The 13,600-nt window shown below is 41.5% G+C and overlaps 1 protein-coding gene across 1 annotated transcript in view; it reads left to right on the plus strand.

Annotated features, from left to right (window-relative positions):
- Nucleotides 1–2,334: 2,334 nt before the first annotated feature.
- The window catches only part of VEGFD (vascular endothelial growth factor D), a 31,119-nt gene continuing 19,853 nt past the window's right edge, over nt 2,335–13,600 (plus strand). Inside the window, exon 1 of the mRNA XM_005443035.4 lies at nt 2,335–2,986. Coding sequence (XP_005443092.1) covers nt 2,897–2,986 — 90 coding nt within the window. The 5' untranslated portion in view covers nt 2,335–2,896. The remainder of the gene's footprint in view (nt 2,987–13,600) is intronic.

The raw sequence follows: 13,600 nt of genomic DNA on the forward strand, positions 1-13,600 counted from the left end.
GTTAACAAAAAGGGGTTTTTTTCCTTCTTTGCTAGTCTTTGTGTCTGAGTCCTAAGGGAGAGGCTAGTATTTTTTTCTTCTGCCTGCAGCAACTAACCTGCTCTTGTAAACAACTTTGATTCAGTGCCTGAGGGTCAGTTCAGCCTTCCTGCCAAAAAGCCCTCTGAAGCCAGAGGTGGGTGAACCTTTCTGATAAATGGTTTGCTTTGAGAAAGATGCAAGTTTGGTCTTTCCAAATGTATTTGTAATTCAGAGTTGAATTTGGTAAGTAGCAGCGATGACCCAAAACAACACAAACTATTACGGTGGTGTTTCCGTCCAACATTTCCAAAACAAACAGCCTTCCTTTTCTAGTGCTACATTGCTAAGAGTCCCTTAACTACAGCTTGTGGGTCTTGCAAGGGCAGAAAGGCAATCACCACCCTCACCGTGAGCCTAAGGATGTGAGACCCCTTGGGTTTGAATTGCTTTCCTTCTTGATTCAGAGCAGAGACCTGAGCTATGCTCTTGTCCTCTGAAATGTGCCTTCCTTGCTGACTTGCAGAACATACCACCACAGGTGCTTTTCACTCTCCCCGCTGAAGCTGTTTTGCTTTGTGTAAGCAGTTAAACACTCACTGGGTTAACGGGAGAAATTCCATAGCTGGTATTTAAAACCCTCCATGCTGCTCCTGGGCTTTCTTTTGCTTCTGCCAGTTTACGCTGAGGAGAGATGATGCCTCTGAGAAGGACAGCAGCAGCCTGGCTGACAGCCAGAGGGAAGGCTTGCTCCAGGAGTCTGGCTGGTGAAATTATGCACCAGCCCTGCCAGGGGGAACAGAGCAGCTCATCCCTGAACTGTGCTGGGGACAGGCTGCGTAAGTATCCCACTCACCAAGCTTTAGGGCACGCATTGCTCCTTGCCTGCTCTGTGGATCTGGCTCTGTGTTTCAAATAATGATGTCGTAAATGAGAGATGTTTGTGGCCAGGCACTCCCTCCAGTTAACTACAGGTCAAGGGAAAGTTATTAACGTGCAGCCCTGAGAGTAAAGTGGTTATTTTTTGTTTGAACCCTTATGCAGAAGCAGTGCATCCAAAGCTAAGGCATATTCATCTATTTTAATAGGCTTTCAGCTCCTGCAAAGACATGGATATTAGTATCAGAGGGAAAACGGAGACGTTACATGAGGTCAAGGTGACCATACATAAGCATTAGATAACACATTAATTTAAAATGATAAATGAAATAGTTAAAGTATTTTAATGGTAAATTAAAGTGCAGACACCGACTGTTCCTTGTAGCGTGGGGCCTCTGAAACTGTGTGAACATTGCTGGCAGTCTGCGTGCAGGGAAGGTACGAGGGGCAGAAGCAGGCACACAGGGAGAGGAGCTTTTTCACACCCAATTCAAAGACATGACAGTCCTGCTGTCCTTGTATGAACCAGTGTGGGCTGGGTGGGGTTATAAGCCAAAAAATGAGAAATAGATTGCTTTCCCAAAACAAGTGGCAAAAGACAAAGCTAAAAAACAATACAGTTACATATATGTTTTTAAAACATAATGACTCAGTTAACTGACAACAGCTGGATTCAAATAATTTTCTCTCCAATGTCTGTTTGTGGTGAATACCTAAGGAAGAAATTATGCAAGCTAATGACAGTTACAGGAGTATGACTTGTATTTAAGAGAGCTACTGCTTGGATGTCAGAGGTAGGAAACCAGTGCTCTGAAATATTAGCTATATGACTGTTTTATATTAACAACCATAGAGTCTGATTCTGCAAACCCTAAGCCATGTGAGAGTGGAACTACTCTCCTGAACACAGTATGTAACACGAGTACAGTGATATAGATTTAACATTCATAATTATCAGAGCCTTTGTCTATGTTATAATTTTAAATGTTTGATTTCCATTTTGGATTTTAAATATAGAAATGTACAGAGAAAAAGCCTGCACATATTGGGGCAGAAACAGTGATTGTGTCTCACTGCAATAAAAATAATTTTTTTCCTTTTATATCTGTAGATTTATAAGCTTTCATTAAAAGAAAATCAAAACCTTGCTGTCAAAGATAGTTTTTGACTTTCCTTTTTAAAATTATTCAGAAAATCTGATGCCATATGATAGAACACATTAAAGAAAGTCAGTCTGTCTATTTTCCTTTCCTTTCCCTCCCTTTTTTTAGAAGTAATTTAAAATATGTGTGGTGTGTAAGAAAGTGTGCTGAAGTTTCATGTTTCAGGTAATCTTCTTTAAAATAATGGGAATCCAGATTGCATCAGTTAGTTTAAAAACTGCTATGCTATTGGTAGGGACAAAATGGGATTAGAGCCAAAATTTGACTGCGTTACTGCCAAAGTCTGTATCAGATTTAAGACACATGCTTCTGCAAGCTTCCATGAAGGCTGTGAAAAAAGTTTTAATACAGAGTTGGATTACAGCTCTCGAGCTCAAAACATTGGCCATTACGCTACCATCTTAAAAGCCTGCTGTAACACGGAGCACAGAATAGAGCAGATTTCTTACATTTTCTGGACCACAGATGGATTTTGAATGCTTCGCTGTGTCTTGATGGAAGATATATTAACTTCATTAACTGGAATCCATACCCGATCACTTGTGAGCGTGTATGTGTATACATACAGATATATATCTATTTAAACCCTTATCATGATTTTCTTTCAAGCGTATCTAAAATCTGTTCTAAGAAATTACATTCTCTAGATGAACTTACAATTGTTTTGAGCAGTAAAGAGCCAGATATTTACTCTCCGATGTTGGGATCTTTTGTGAGTTTATAAGAGAAATTCTGGAAGCTTTTCTTTTCTGGTGATAGAGAAATGCATTTCAAAACGGACGTTTCTGGTTGTATGATAACAACTGCGTAGTAACCTGTGGATTTTAAACATCAGAATGTACAAACCGTGGGCAACTGTGAATATTTTCATAGTTTCTTTTCTACATCTGCTGCAAGGATCTGACTATGAGAATGGATCTGTGAAGGTAGGTGATCTTTATTTACAGTCATTCTTAATAATCAAAATTGACAGAATTACATATATTTAATGTGCAAGGTTGTGGTCTTTTTGATGTTTTGGTACTTTTTTTTTTCCTTTTTGTGATGGTGTAGTTGCACAGTTGTTTAGCAGCCATAGAGAAAAAAAATCTATAAAGTTAAACCCATATTTGCTATTTAATATTTTATGTCTTTAGTTATTAAGTACTTGTTTACTTTGTTCTTAAGTTAAACTTTTAGTGTCATTCATGCAAAATAAAAGCAAAATCTAAACAAAAATGCAAGTTAGAACATTTAGAATACTCGTTAAATATACTTTTTTATTTTAGGTATTTATAATTGCAGGGATTAGTATTCTGGTATTGAAAATTTTCCTCTAAAAACGTGCTTTCATCAGTTGTTTGCTTGTTTGCCAGAAATCAGAAAAATATTTTTCTTTTGTTTTTTTTAGGAGATATTATCCAGGACTTTAAAATAAGCAGCAACTAGTAATAATAGAGCATGCTGCCTGGGAATTAGCCTTTCTTCTGAATATAATACATGCAACAAAATTTAAGCTGAAGCCTCACCTTGCGAGTAGGATTTTTCAGATCTGACTTTCTGAGACAATGTGAGACCATCCAGGACAATCATTTAGAAAAATCAGAACAACAACTGCAACAACTTTCTACATGTGCATTGTGTCCAAAAATGATTAATTCAGTGTGTGGTCCAGAACAAATTATTGTTTTTCACTAACAGAGCAAAACAAGCTAATACTTTCGTTTTCACTTCAGAAAACCTCCTGCTTGCAAGAGATGACTACACACTAGCCTGTGAACTGCACTGCATACTGACCTGTGTTTTGGAAAAGAAATGCTAGGTTATGTGCTTAATTGCAGGCTGCTGTTGCCAGCACAAGAAGTTAGCAGTGGTGAGCAATGTGTGCCTCAGGATGACTGATGACTAACCCCTTCCTTTGCCTCCTCCCCATTCACAAGCTTTTAATTTACAACCTCAGTAATCAGTTCTTTGACCAGAGTAATCAGCCTTGTATACATTACCTTTATGCACTGCATGATAAAGGACTGGTTTCTTACATGCAGGAATCAGTTTATTTAAACCAGAAAGCGCTTTCTAATATAGAATACTTACTGTTGATAGTATTGGCAGTGGTGATAATTCTGTCCGCATGTGGGAAACAAGTTTATTCAGCATAGTAGCACACTGCTAGTTAGTCCTTTAATTAAATGCTGAAACCATATCCACTTTGCCTAGAAAAAATACAAGAGCTCTTCTTGCTAATTTAGACTGGGTTTTAGTTTATTGACTGTGATAGGATTGTCTGTCCAACATCCAGAGCTGTAATTCTTTTCATTGAAATTTGGCTACCCCAGCTTAGCCACAGCGTACTGTACATAATGACAAATCACTGTTAGCTTCCAAGATTATCCTAAAGGTATTGTGTAGATCACACTAAAAAGGGCTGTGTTTCACATGCATTGGTTACTGATTGTCACAAGGAAAGGACTGGTTTTCCACTTGTTCTGGCTCTTTCTGTGTAGAGATTTTTGGCTAAGCTGTTGATTAGTGTTCTTTTAATAGTTTACATGGTATGTTAGATGTCTGGTCATGCTAAAGCATGTATGACCTGTGGGCTTTTGTGTGCGTACGTATGTGGATATACCCCACAAAAAGTCCTTCATGTTACAGCATTAATGGTACACAGGGTTATGCCTGTTCTTACCATTTGCACCTCAAATTGCACTTGCAGAACACAGGAGAGATGTATTGCATTCACCTACCTTATCTTATATTTTTAAGGTTCTGTAAGATCAATGGCAGTATTGCCTGGATAAAAACCACAAGGTCAGGGTGCAGGTAATACGCAGCTAACGAGACCCAGGAAGTGCGAACAACCAGCAGCCTGCCCCCCCCCCCCCCCGTTAGATGAGTTCAGGCAGCTGAGCTCTGCCCAGGACACCTGAAGTTTTAATCCTGTTGATGGTTTAAAACATCAGGTGGTGTCAGAATGGTATTATGCAACAGTTTCGGGGGGCTAAGGATTTAAATACTTTCTTATACCCCTTTGGCAAGTATCCTAATTAATGCCATGAATTTTAAAAAGCTTATGTACAAGCTGCCGTGATACAGAAGTATCCCCGTTGTGCTTGGCTTTTCCCAAGTCTTCAGAAACCCCATCCTCTTCTGGGCACAGGAGTCCCTTTTCCCGATATGTGCACACCAAGGCTGGTTGTCCCCCGCCCATCACGCCCAGCTCCTTCCTCTCACCACTCCTGACCTGTTCCAACCCCAGCTTTTGATCCATGTTCCCTCACCTCCAGGACTCAGGGTCTCGGTTTCCCCACTGGGCTCCTGTTTGTGCTCTCCTTTCTACTTGCTTCCTCCTGGGTGGGGATGTCCTGCTTCTCTTTCAGACCCTCAGGAGGTCTGTCCAACTTCCTCAGAGACAGCCCTACTGGACCCTTTTCTCTCCAGTCATGTCTGACCACGGTCCCTGCTTCTCTCCTCCATCCCTAGCTTCTTGCTTTGTCTCTGTGGTCACAACTTCCCAGCTTTTTTTTTTTTTTTTCCTGACCCCAGTTTCTAGTTCTGGTCTCCCCAGATGCTCTCAGCCTCCTTGGCCAGGTCTTGTCCTCTTCCACCAGTGTTCATCTCCTTCCCCCCTCCACAGGCAAATCTGGCAGCTTCCCTTCCTTGGTTGCCCGACTCCTGTGGCCTGAGATCTCCCAGCCCCATGGGCTGGACCTGCAGTGCCTTGCACCTATGTCCTGCTCCACTCCCAAATGCAGTGGGGTCAGCACAGGCCCCATGTGCTGAGCGTCTAGCTGCTAAACCCTGGCAGGTCTCTGCTGTTGCTTTCAGAGGTTTTTACGTTTGCATGGACTTTTGCAGAGACAGCAGTAGACACATCTGGGCCAATAAAGGTTCCTCAGGTGTCAAAACTTCACATTTGTGTTCCACAGAGGGGAAATGCCAGACGTTTGCAGAGATGAGATTGCCAGAAAATGTTTTTGCACGGATAAAGAAGGAGCTTCATCTTCAACTGCGGTCAAATCATTTTGACAGAGAAAGCAAAAAAAATTATTCAAATAATTTTGAGGCAGACATCTGGCATGGAAAGTTTCAGCCTCAACATCTAACATCTGGCAGTGTTATAAACAACTGGAAAACAGTCTCATGATGGGGAGCAGTGGGCAGCCTCAGCTGGGAGAGCGCAGCCGCGCAGGTGTCAGGCAGGGCTCCTTAGCTGAAATCACGTCAAGGCTGGCAGGAAGCCTCTGCCTCGCACGCCAGTTGCTTGGTTCAGGATGCCAGCCTGACAGATGAAGTTCTCATTGAACAATTGGATTCCCACATGGGTCTTCTGAACTTTGAGCATTCCCCCCCACCCCTACCCCCCATCAGGAAGTGCTTTAAAAATTCCGTGTTGAATTTTTGTCCTGATAATCTCTTACGTTTTGGAACCCCTCAGCTAGGGAACCGCAAACTTTGCTGTCTGTTTTCCTGTCTCTCTCCCACACATTTTTCCTTTTCTAGAACAACGACAGATACAGACTACTTTTTTCCAGAATTTTAAAATTGGATGCAAAGAGCTATGTCCTATATTCATCAGAGGTAAGGTGAATTTTTTGCCAAGAAAAGCCAATGATCTGTCAGAGCTGTTTTTGCCTTCCAACACTACAACAGCCTCTCTAATGAGGCTGCAAGGTCTTGATCTCTAAGAATCTGAGTCTCATTGCTCCCTGCCCTATTCTGCCCCTTACGTTACTAATAAAGTGCTAGGGGGAGGGCAAGAGTAAGGGGCAACTGGTAATACCCAAATTATAACAGAATCACAGTCTTTTCTGTTTGCAGAGACCTTCTCCCCATGGTGCACCCTCCTTTCGTTCATTAGAGAGAAATCCACAGCTGATAGGCTGAGAGGTGTCACTGAACTAGAAATTTGCTTTCTGATCAGAAGACTGAGGGGTTTGATGTGTTTAGCCCAGGAGGTAAACATGGCTGCTGTCTGTTACATGCGCTCCTTTTCCACAGCTAAACCTGAAAAAGGTAGTAAAGAAGTAAAAACTTCTATACTAAACATCAATACAGCCTGGCGTGGTCATTTTTACTCTAACACCTCTTCCTAGATTCAACAATCTTGTATTGCCACTGTGAGCTGGACAGAGGTGGATGCCACTTTCCAAACACAGCTGGTACATAGCCCTTGCCCACTGGTGAGAGTGAAAAAACACTTCCCCATGATCCTCAGGCCCTGGACCACCTAAGTGGAGAATGCCTTGCCCTTGGGAAGGCATCGAAATACTGGAGAGCCATCACACCATGAGTGAAAGGAATCAGGAAGCTCTTTGCATCTCTCCCTTCCTAGAGCCAGCTGCGGTCTGTCTGTGCAACAAAAACAGAGCTCTGCAAAGAAATCTGAGCAGCAGAGCTGGATATAAGCTTTTGTCTCTGTAATTACCACTGACACTGTTTTTCAGACAGACCTACAAAGCTCCTTAATAACTGCTTGCAAATGTGTGCACCATTTCTAGGAAAGAGAGATTCTAATAAATTTTCTATCTCCTGTGATATCTTCCTGAAAGGTAACTCCTGAAAGTACAGAAAACTCCTCAGCAGCTAGAAAAAAAAGCAACTCTAAAGGTTGTTGAAAACAATTTTTCTGTTTAAGCTAGGCTTTTCATCCTTGCATCCAGCTTCCTTTCAAAGTTAGCAAACTTTTTTAAATGAAGATTATGAAGTTGTCATTTTCACAAGTATTTTATTACCCCAGCTTTTTCACTGCTGCTGTTAATTCTCTGTGATTACCATCTCTGATAGGCACGATGAGCCAAAAAGTGTGAAAATGTACTTGCTGCATTCCTGCAGAAATGATTGTGCTTTTCTTTCAGGAGTGGGAAGATATCAGGGAGGTTGTGAGGAAAGCCAATTTGTTCTGACTTATCTGCTACTGCCTTGACAAGGTACAGCAAAGGATAAAAGAACAATTCTGTATTGTTGCCATGCATCTGTCCTTGGCTCTTATCAATTTGGAAAGGGAACTTATAACACGCTGCTACTTTATCAAGAGCAGTTCTTGCTCATGAGAAAGAGCAAAAAAATCCCTCACAGCTGCTGATCCAGTCCAGTCGATCTCAGCTAGGACTGTAATGTCCAAGGATAGAGCAGGGCTCTCAAAAGTACATCAGGCTGTTTAATCAGATGCAGTGTTTGAGAAATTAATTCTAATAGTCAGCTGTTTGAAATGAAGACAGCAATACATAAACTTTGACATCAGTTGTGGCTCAAATCTAAAACTGTGAAAACAAGGGGAGGCAGGAAGGCAGGTTCAGAGGGCAGTGAACCAACTTTCTGTTAATTTGTGGTCTCAAGGAAACCAAAACAAGCAATCAGCTCCAGCTCAGTGAGTGTTGCTTGTCTCTATTTTCTGCAGCCTACTTGTGCTTTCTCCCTCACAGGCATTTGCATTCTTTCTAACCACTGATGTGGTAGTACTGATGCAGGCTCCCACAGGAAGCAAACAGTCTGCTGGAAAATGGAAAAAAGAGCTGGTGCAAACTGTGGCCTGTGAGACCTCTGCCGTTGTGTCTGCAAATATTGTTCTGATCAATACTGTCCCTACTCCAGACTAGATCTGAGTAAGGTTTACTTATGTCTTATCTCCTGTGGACACCATCTTGGTATTTGGGAAAAATAAATAAGATATAGTTGTTGTAGGTGATTACTCATGTATTCTTATTCCCTTTAAAAATTTTCTACAGTAGCTTTTATAGTTATTTTATAGTAAATGAATAGGATCTATGTTGCTTTTAGACCTTTCTCTCAGAGCAAGTAATCCAGTTACAAAACTGGCCATTGATGTTCTTGGGCTGAGCTTTGAGATGTAGTTCCAAAATGACTGTATTGCTCAGCTTTTCTGAGGGAGGTGGGGGAGATGTCCTGAGATATTTTGCTGCAGGGAAGTAAATCTAATATGATACCTTTCCTACAGAAACCCTTATTCCTTAAGAATTCCTTTTTCCTCCCACTATGTGCCAGTCCCTTATCTACTTCTCCACCTGCTCCCTAACTCCCAGGATGTTTTGCAAATCTTCATAATTCTTGTTGGGATTTGAAGAATGGAGACAAAATGCTGTGTGCCCCCACTACAGCTGCAGAGACCTCATTTGCTGATGGGAAGGCCAAGCAGAATTTGCTCTTTTTTTTTATATCCTTGTGAAAGAGCTATATATGGGCTTCTGTATCAATGAATAGCAGAACAATTGAGCAGGGTATTTTAGTCTGCTCACATTAAGAAAAATTCAGCTTCCTGAAGGATATTTATATTTGCATATTTTTTCATATTACCCCCCCCCCCCCCCGCCCCCCAATGTGACTTAAAGTGTGCGACCACTCAGCTAGTAGTAGAACGCCATCTAGGGTTCTTCCTGCTTCAGCAAAGTCACGCCAAGTACAAGGGACATACAGCTGAACACATGGGGTTTGGCAATCCAGCGTGAGCGCCACATGGGTTTGGAAAGGGGTGGCTGCTCTCCTTATTATCAGGATATAAGGACGGCTTTGTCTGAGCCATGCTTGCAGGTGGGAAGCATGCTGGGTTATTTTTAAGAATTCATTGTCACCAACTGCAGCATGGTCGCTTTTTGTGTGCAGTTGGGGAAGGAATTCTATACGAGTCGGGTTGAATTGCAAAAAAATTTGCATCATGTTACTGTATTTTATGTCACATTGCATGTAGAGCATGTGCCATACAAACAGGCAAAACTTTTCGCTTTAACTAGCAATGTGACTCAGAAACCATGTTAGGATACTTTCCTGAACTGTTAGGGAAATATTACTAAAGAAAAAATACAGTTCCAGGAAAATGTGTGCATGTGATCAGGGTAACATAAGTTCATTCAGTACTGGCAATGGCTTTGCTTTGTGAAGTGACATTTTGAAACCTGGCCATCCAATTGGGTAGTCACAGTTCCAAAACATTTATTAAAGTGTCTTGGGGCAACCCAGAAACCAATGAAAGCACTAACTGAAGGAACCTTCATCATATTTAAAAATATTTTCAGTGTTAAAAGTAAGCATAGTCATCTGATTTCATTCAGGTCTCTATTACTGAACCCTTCCAAAACCACTGTCTAAACCTCAGTGACTTCCAAAGAATGGACAAATATCAAAAGAAAGTGACTACAGTCTGGACACGCTCTTTGTAAACACATATAATATGCTATTTTTGACATGTGTACCCTGTCACAATATTAGACTAGCACTAACATTGTCTGTGATGGAGTAAGTGCTATGTAACGTTCCTAGCTGCGCATCACAGCTGCCTGACCAGATTGCAGCAATGCAAGATGATACAAACCAGCATGCAAGCAGAGAGTCAGAAGATGTCCTGTAAGACTCCCAGCGCTGTCAGTAGATTTGGGATATATCAGTGAGTTGCCACCCTGGACATTTATGACAATCCATTTGTGTCCTTTCACAGACCAAACAAATAGGCTTTGTTTGATCCACTGTAGGATGGACCTAAAGGTAAACTCTCCGTGTAGATGACTAGTCTTGAACAGGAAGAAATTCCATACTATAGCAGACCTACTCTTCCACTTGCCCATCCGGCTTTTTCATTACTGCCGACAGAATGATGCACAGTGAATGTTGTCACCTTCAGAATCACGCTTCAGCTGCTGTGAGGATGTTTCCCACAAGAGCCAAAAGACCTGGCTGGAGGAAGAAATATTAGTTTGATGGGAGTTACAGCTGATTCTCAAAATGTTTGCTGGCTAGAAGAAAGCCTCCCTTATTTTGCTGTAAAGACCTAGCTGGCTAAAAGTATATAGTTGTGAGAGGTATTTTGATAAAATATTGTCAGTCTCTGACTGCTTTGGATATGAAAAAGAATATGAACTATTCTGAGATTTATGCTTTCACAAAATCATGCACAATTCTGATAGTTTTAGTTCTTTGAATATTTTGGTTCATTCAAACCAAGAATAGAGCAACCACAATGTCTCATCTCTGAGTATTTTGATAATGTAAGCACGCTACTAAAGTGCAAGAGGTCCTATTTGTTTGCTGTGGCACAACCGAAGATCTATTCTAGTTCAAAAGGCCATTCAAAATATAAAGCAGCTGTTCTTTTGAAGTCATACGGTAGCTAATTTATTTGCTTGTGAAAACATGTCCTCTTCAGCTAAAGTAGAAATTGTTTTATCACCACCTTGACCACAAAGTTTAGGAAACTGTAATTAAGTCTCCTGTCTTCACTGCAAGTAAGGCTGGAGCCCAAGGAGAGAGACTTCCAGGATGGGGGGTCTGGTGGGAGATTTTTACCACACTGAACATCAAAGGTGGAGCAGCCTAGAAGTTGTTTCTCCTCCAGTTTTGGGTCTTGGCCAGATGATGTACTGACAAGGTTTTAGCAAAAGAGGCCTTCAAACATCACATCTGTATCAGTGAGAATTGTGGCAGCCTCAGGTAAATGTCCCCCTGTCAGCCTCTTGTCCCCTCATACCACACCCAGTCAAACTATAAGTTTTATTGTTTTATGTTCCTCCCAAACCCCCAAGTAACGTATCTGTCAGTCCTCCTTTCTGTGCTCTGGCAATTCTCCACTGCTTTTCTTACAGGACAGGCCTCTATGCAGTTTCTCCTTCAGCAGCCATGACACACAGGCCTTCAGGATGAAGCGGTGTGATCACAGTCGCCCTTTCCTGAGAGGATGCATGGCCAAGGCCAACACTCTTTAACCTTGGGGGCAGACAGGGGAGAGGTTTTGCTTAAGCTGTGGGCGAGGGAAGCAAAAGGGTTTTTTTTTCCAATGCCTGCTCTTCAGTCCTTCAGCTTCTTCTGGGAAAGCAGGCACTTGTGAGGGTAGAGAGGTGACCTTCAGGCTTTCCACTCAGAGTAGCACTCCTTCTCGGCAGGCACAGCGGGAGTAGCTGTCTGGGCATTACAGCCAGGTGATGCACGTCTGACATGCATATTTTTGCTGGTGCGAGCTACATGGAACCTCCCTTCGATGCAGCTGCAGAAAATGCTGAAGTAGTGGGCACAGCTGAAAATATTAGCAGGCAAATCAAGGTATCAATTTTCTGAGGACGCTTTGAAAAGCAAAAAGTGCTGCCCTGGTACTTTGCCTCCAAGCCCCAAACCCCCAGCTTCTTTGACTATCATACACCAACTGCAACTGTAGGATTTCTCAACTGTAACACCATCCTTGTTAATTTTATATTTAAGGAAAGACTATAGAGGCCATTTCCAACCTCTTAAAGAAGAAATTCAGTCCAGTTGCATATTTTTGCTAGATACTTGCACAATATAGCTGTACACTTTCAATACAATTCTCATTGGAGAAAGCATCCTCTTAAAAAAGTGACAGCTGGAAATCTGCCTCACAGGGCCTAAACTTGCCCCCACCATAAGCAGCATTTCCCTCCAGGTTATTAATGGTGTAACTGATGATCCATCTTATTTTAGTATATATTGTTTAGTCTGGATAAGGCAGTGCACTGGGAAAGCCTAAATTTTTTACTAAGTATTAGAACAGAATTGAGTATTTGTTTAAACAGTCACCATTTGAAGGTGGAATGAAGTGCTGCATGCACCTGAAACCACCTATGCTTCTAATAATGACGGCAAAGACTGTCATGGTCACTCAAAAATCCCATGACAAGCCCATCTGTTTCATAGAATAATATTATTAGGAATTCAAAATATCTCATTGTTTTGTCTCTCTGTGGTCATGTTCACTATAATTAAAAATAGCTTATTTGTGCACTAATAATGCATAGATAATCATGCTTCCAGAGGGGATACAGTCAGGGATGAGACTTTGTATATCAGAAGTTCATAGCTGACAGGGAATCAAACTTCTGATTTTATTGGAACAGTTGAAATGTAGATGTTCTTTCTCTGCTCAGAAATGAAATACAATGGTGATGATAAAATTAATGCAAACTAGTATGTGTCAGATGAGGTAGAGTTAGACACCTCATGCTAGATGTTTATAGGGTGATGCAGTTCCTTGTTGATAAGGCAGTAAGTCACTCCCTCAAGCCTGTCATTTTCAAGCTGCAGAAGATTCTCTCACTGTTTTATTACCCATTATGCAACACCCCAAGGATACAAGATTCTGTATTATATACAATATTTGTTATGATAAAATTTGGCAATGGCTAAGTCCCTGCTATCTCAAATTCATGGCCCATCACTCTGAGCAATATTTTCTGTTACTATACTCCTTTTGGATGAATGCCTTCCTCTGTTTTCTCTCATCTTTTACTTTGGCTGTAGACACCACATTAGGGATTGCCTCTGTTTTGTGTTTCTACTTGACTCCGTACTCCTAACAGCCACAATAATGCTAAAAATAGTACTAATAATGATGAAAATCCTCAAAAGGGGTTCCTCTTACTGTCGAAACTCCACACAAGCTTGCACTCTCATCAGGAAAATGGTCAAACAAGAGACCTTCAGACACCATGTAGATCTTCATTGGTTTTGCAATGGCAGGAGCTGCCCTGTTTTCCTGCCAAGAGAAAACAAGACTTTTCTACAGAAACTTCTTTATAGTTCCCTGGCCACACCTGCTCACAGTCTGT

Source organism: Falco cherrug, chromosome 2, assembly GCF_023634085.1.
Source record: "Falco cherrug isolate bFalChe1 chromosome 2, bFalChe1.pri, whole genome shotgun sequence".
Lineage (NCBI taxonomy): Eukaryota > Metazoa > Chordata > Aves > Falconiformes > Falconidae > Falco > Falco cherrug.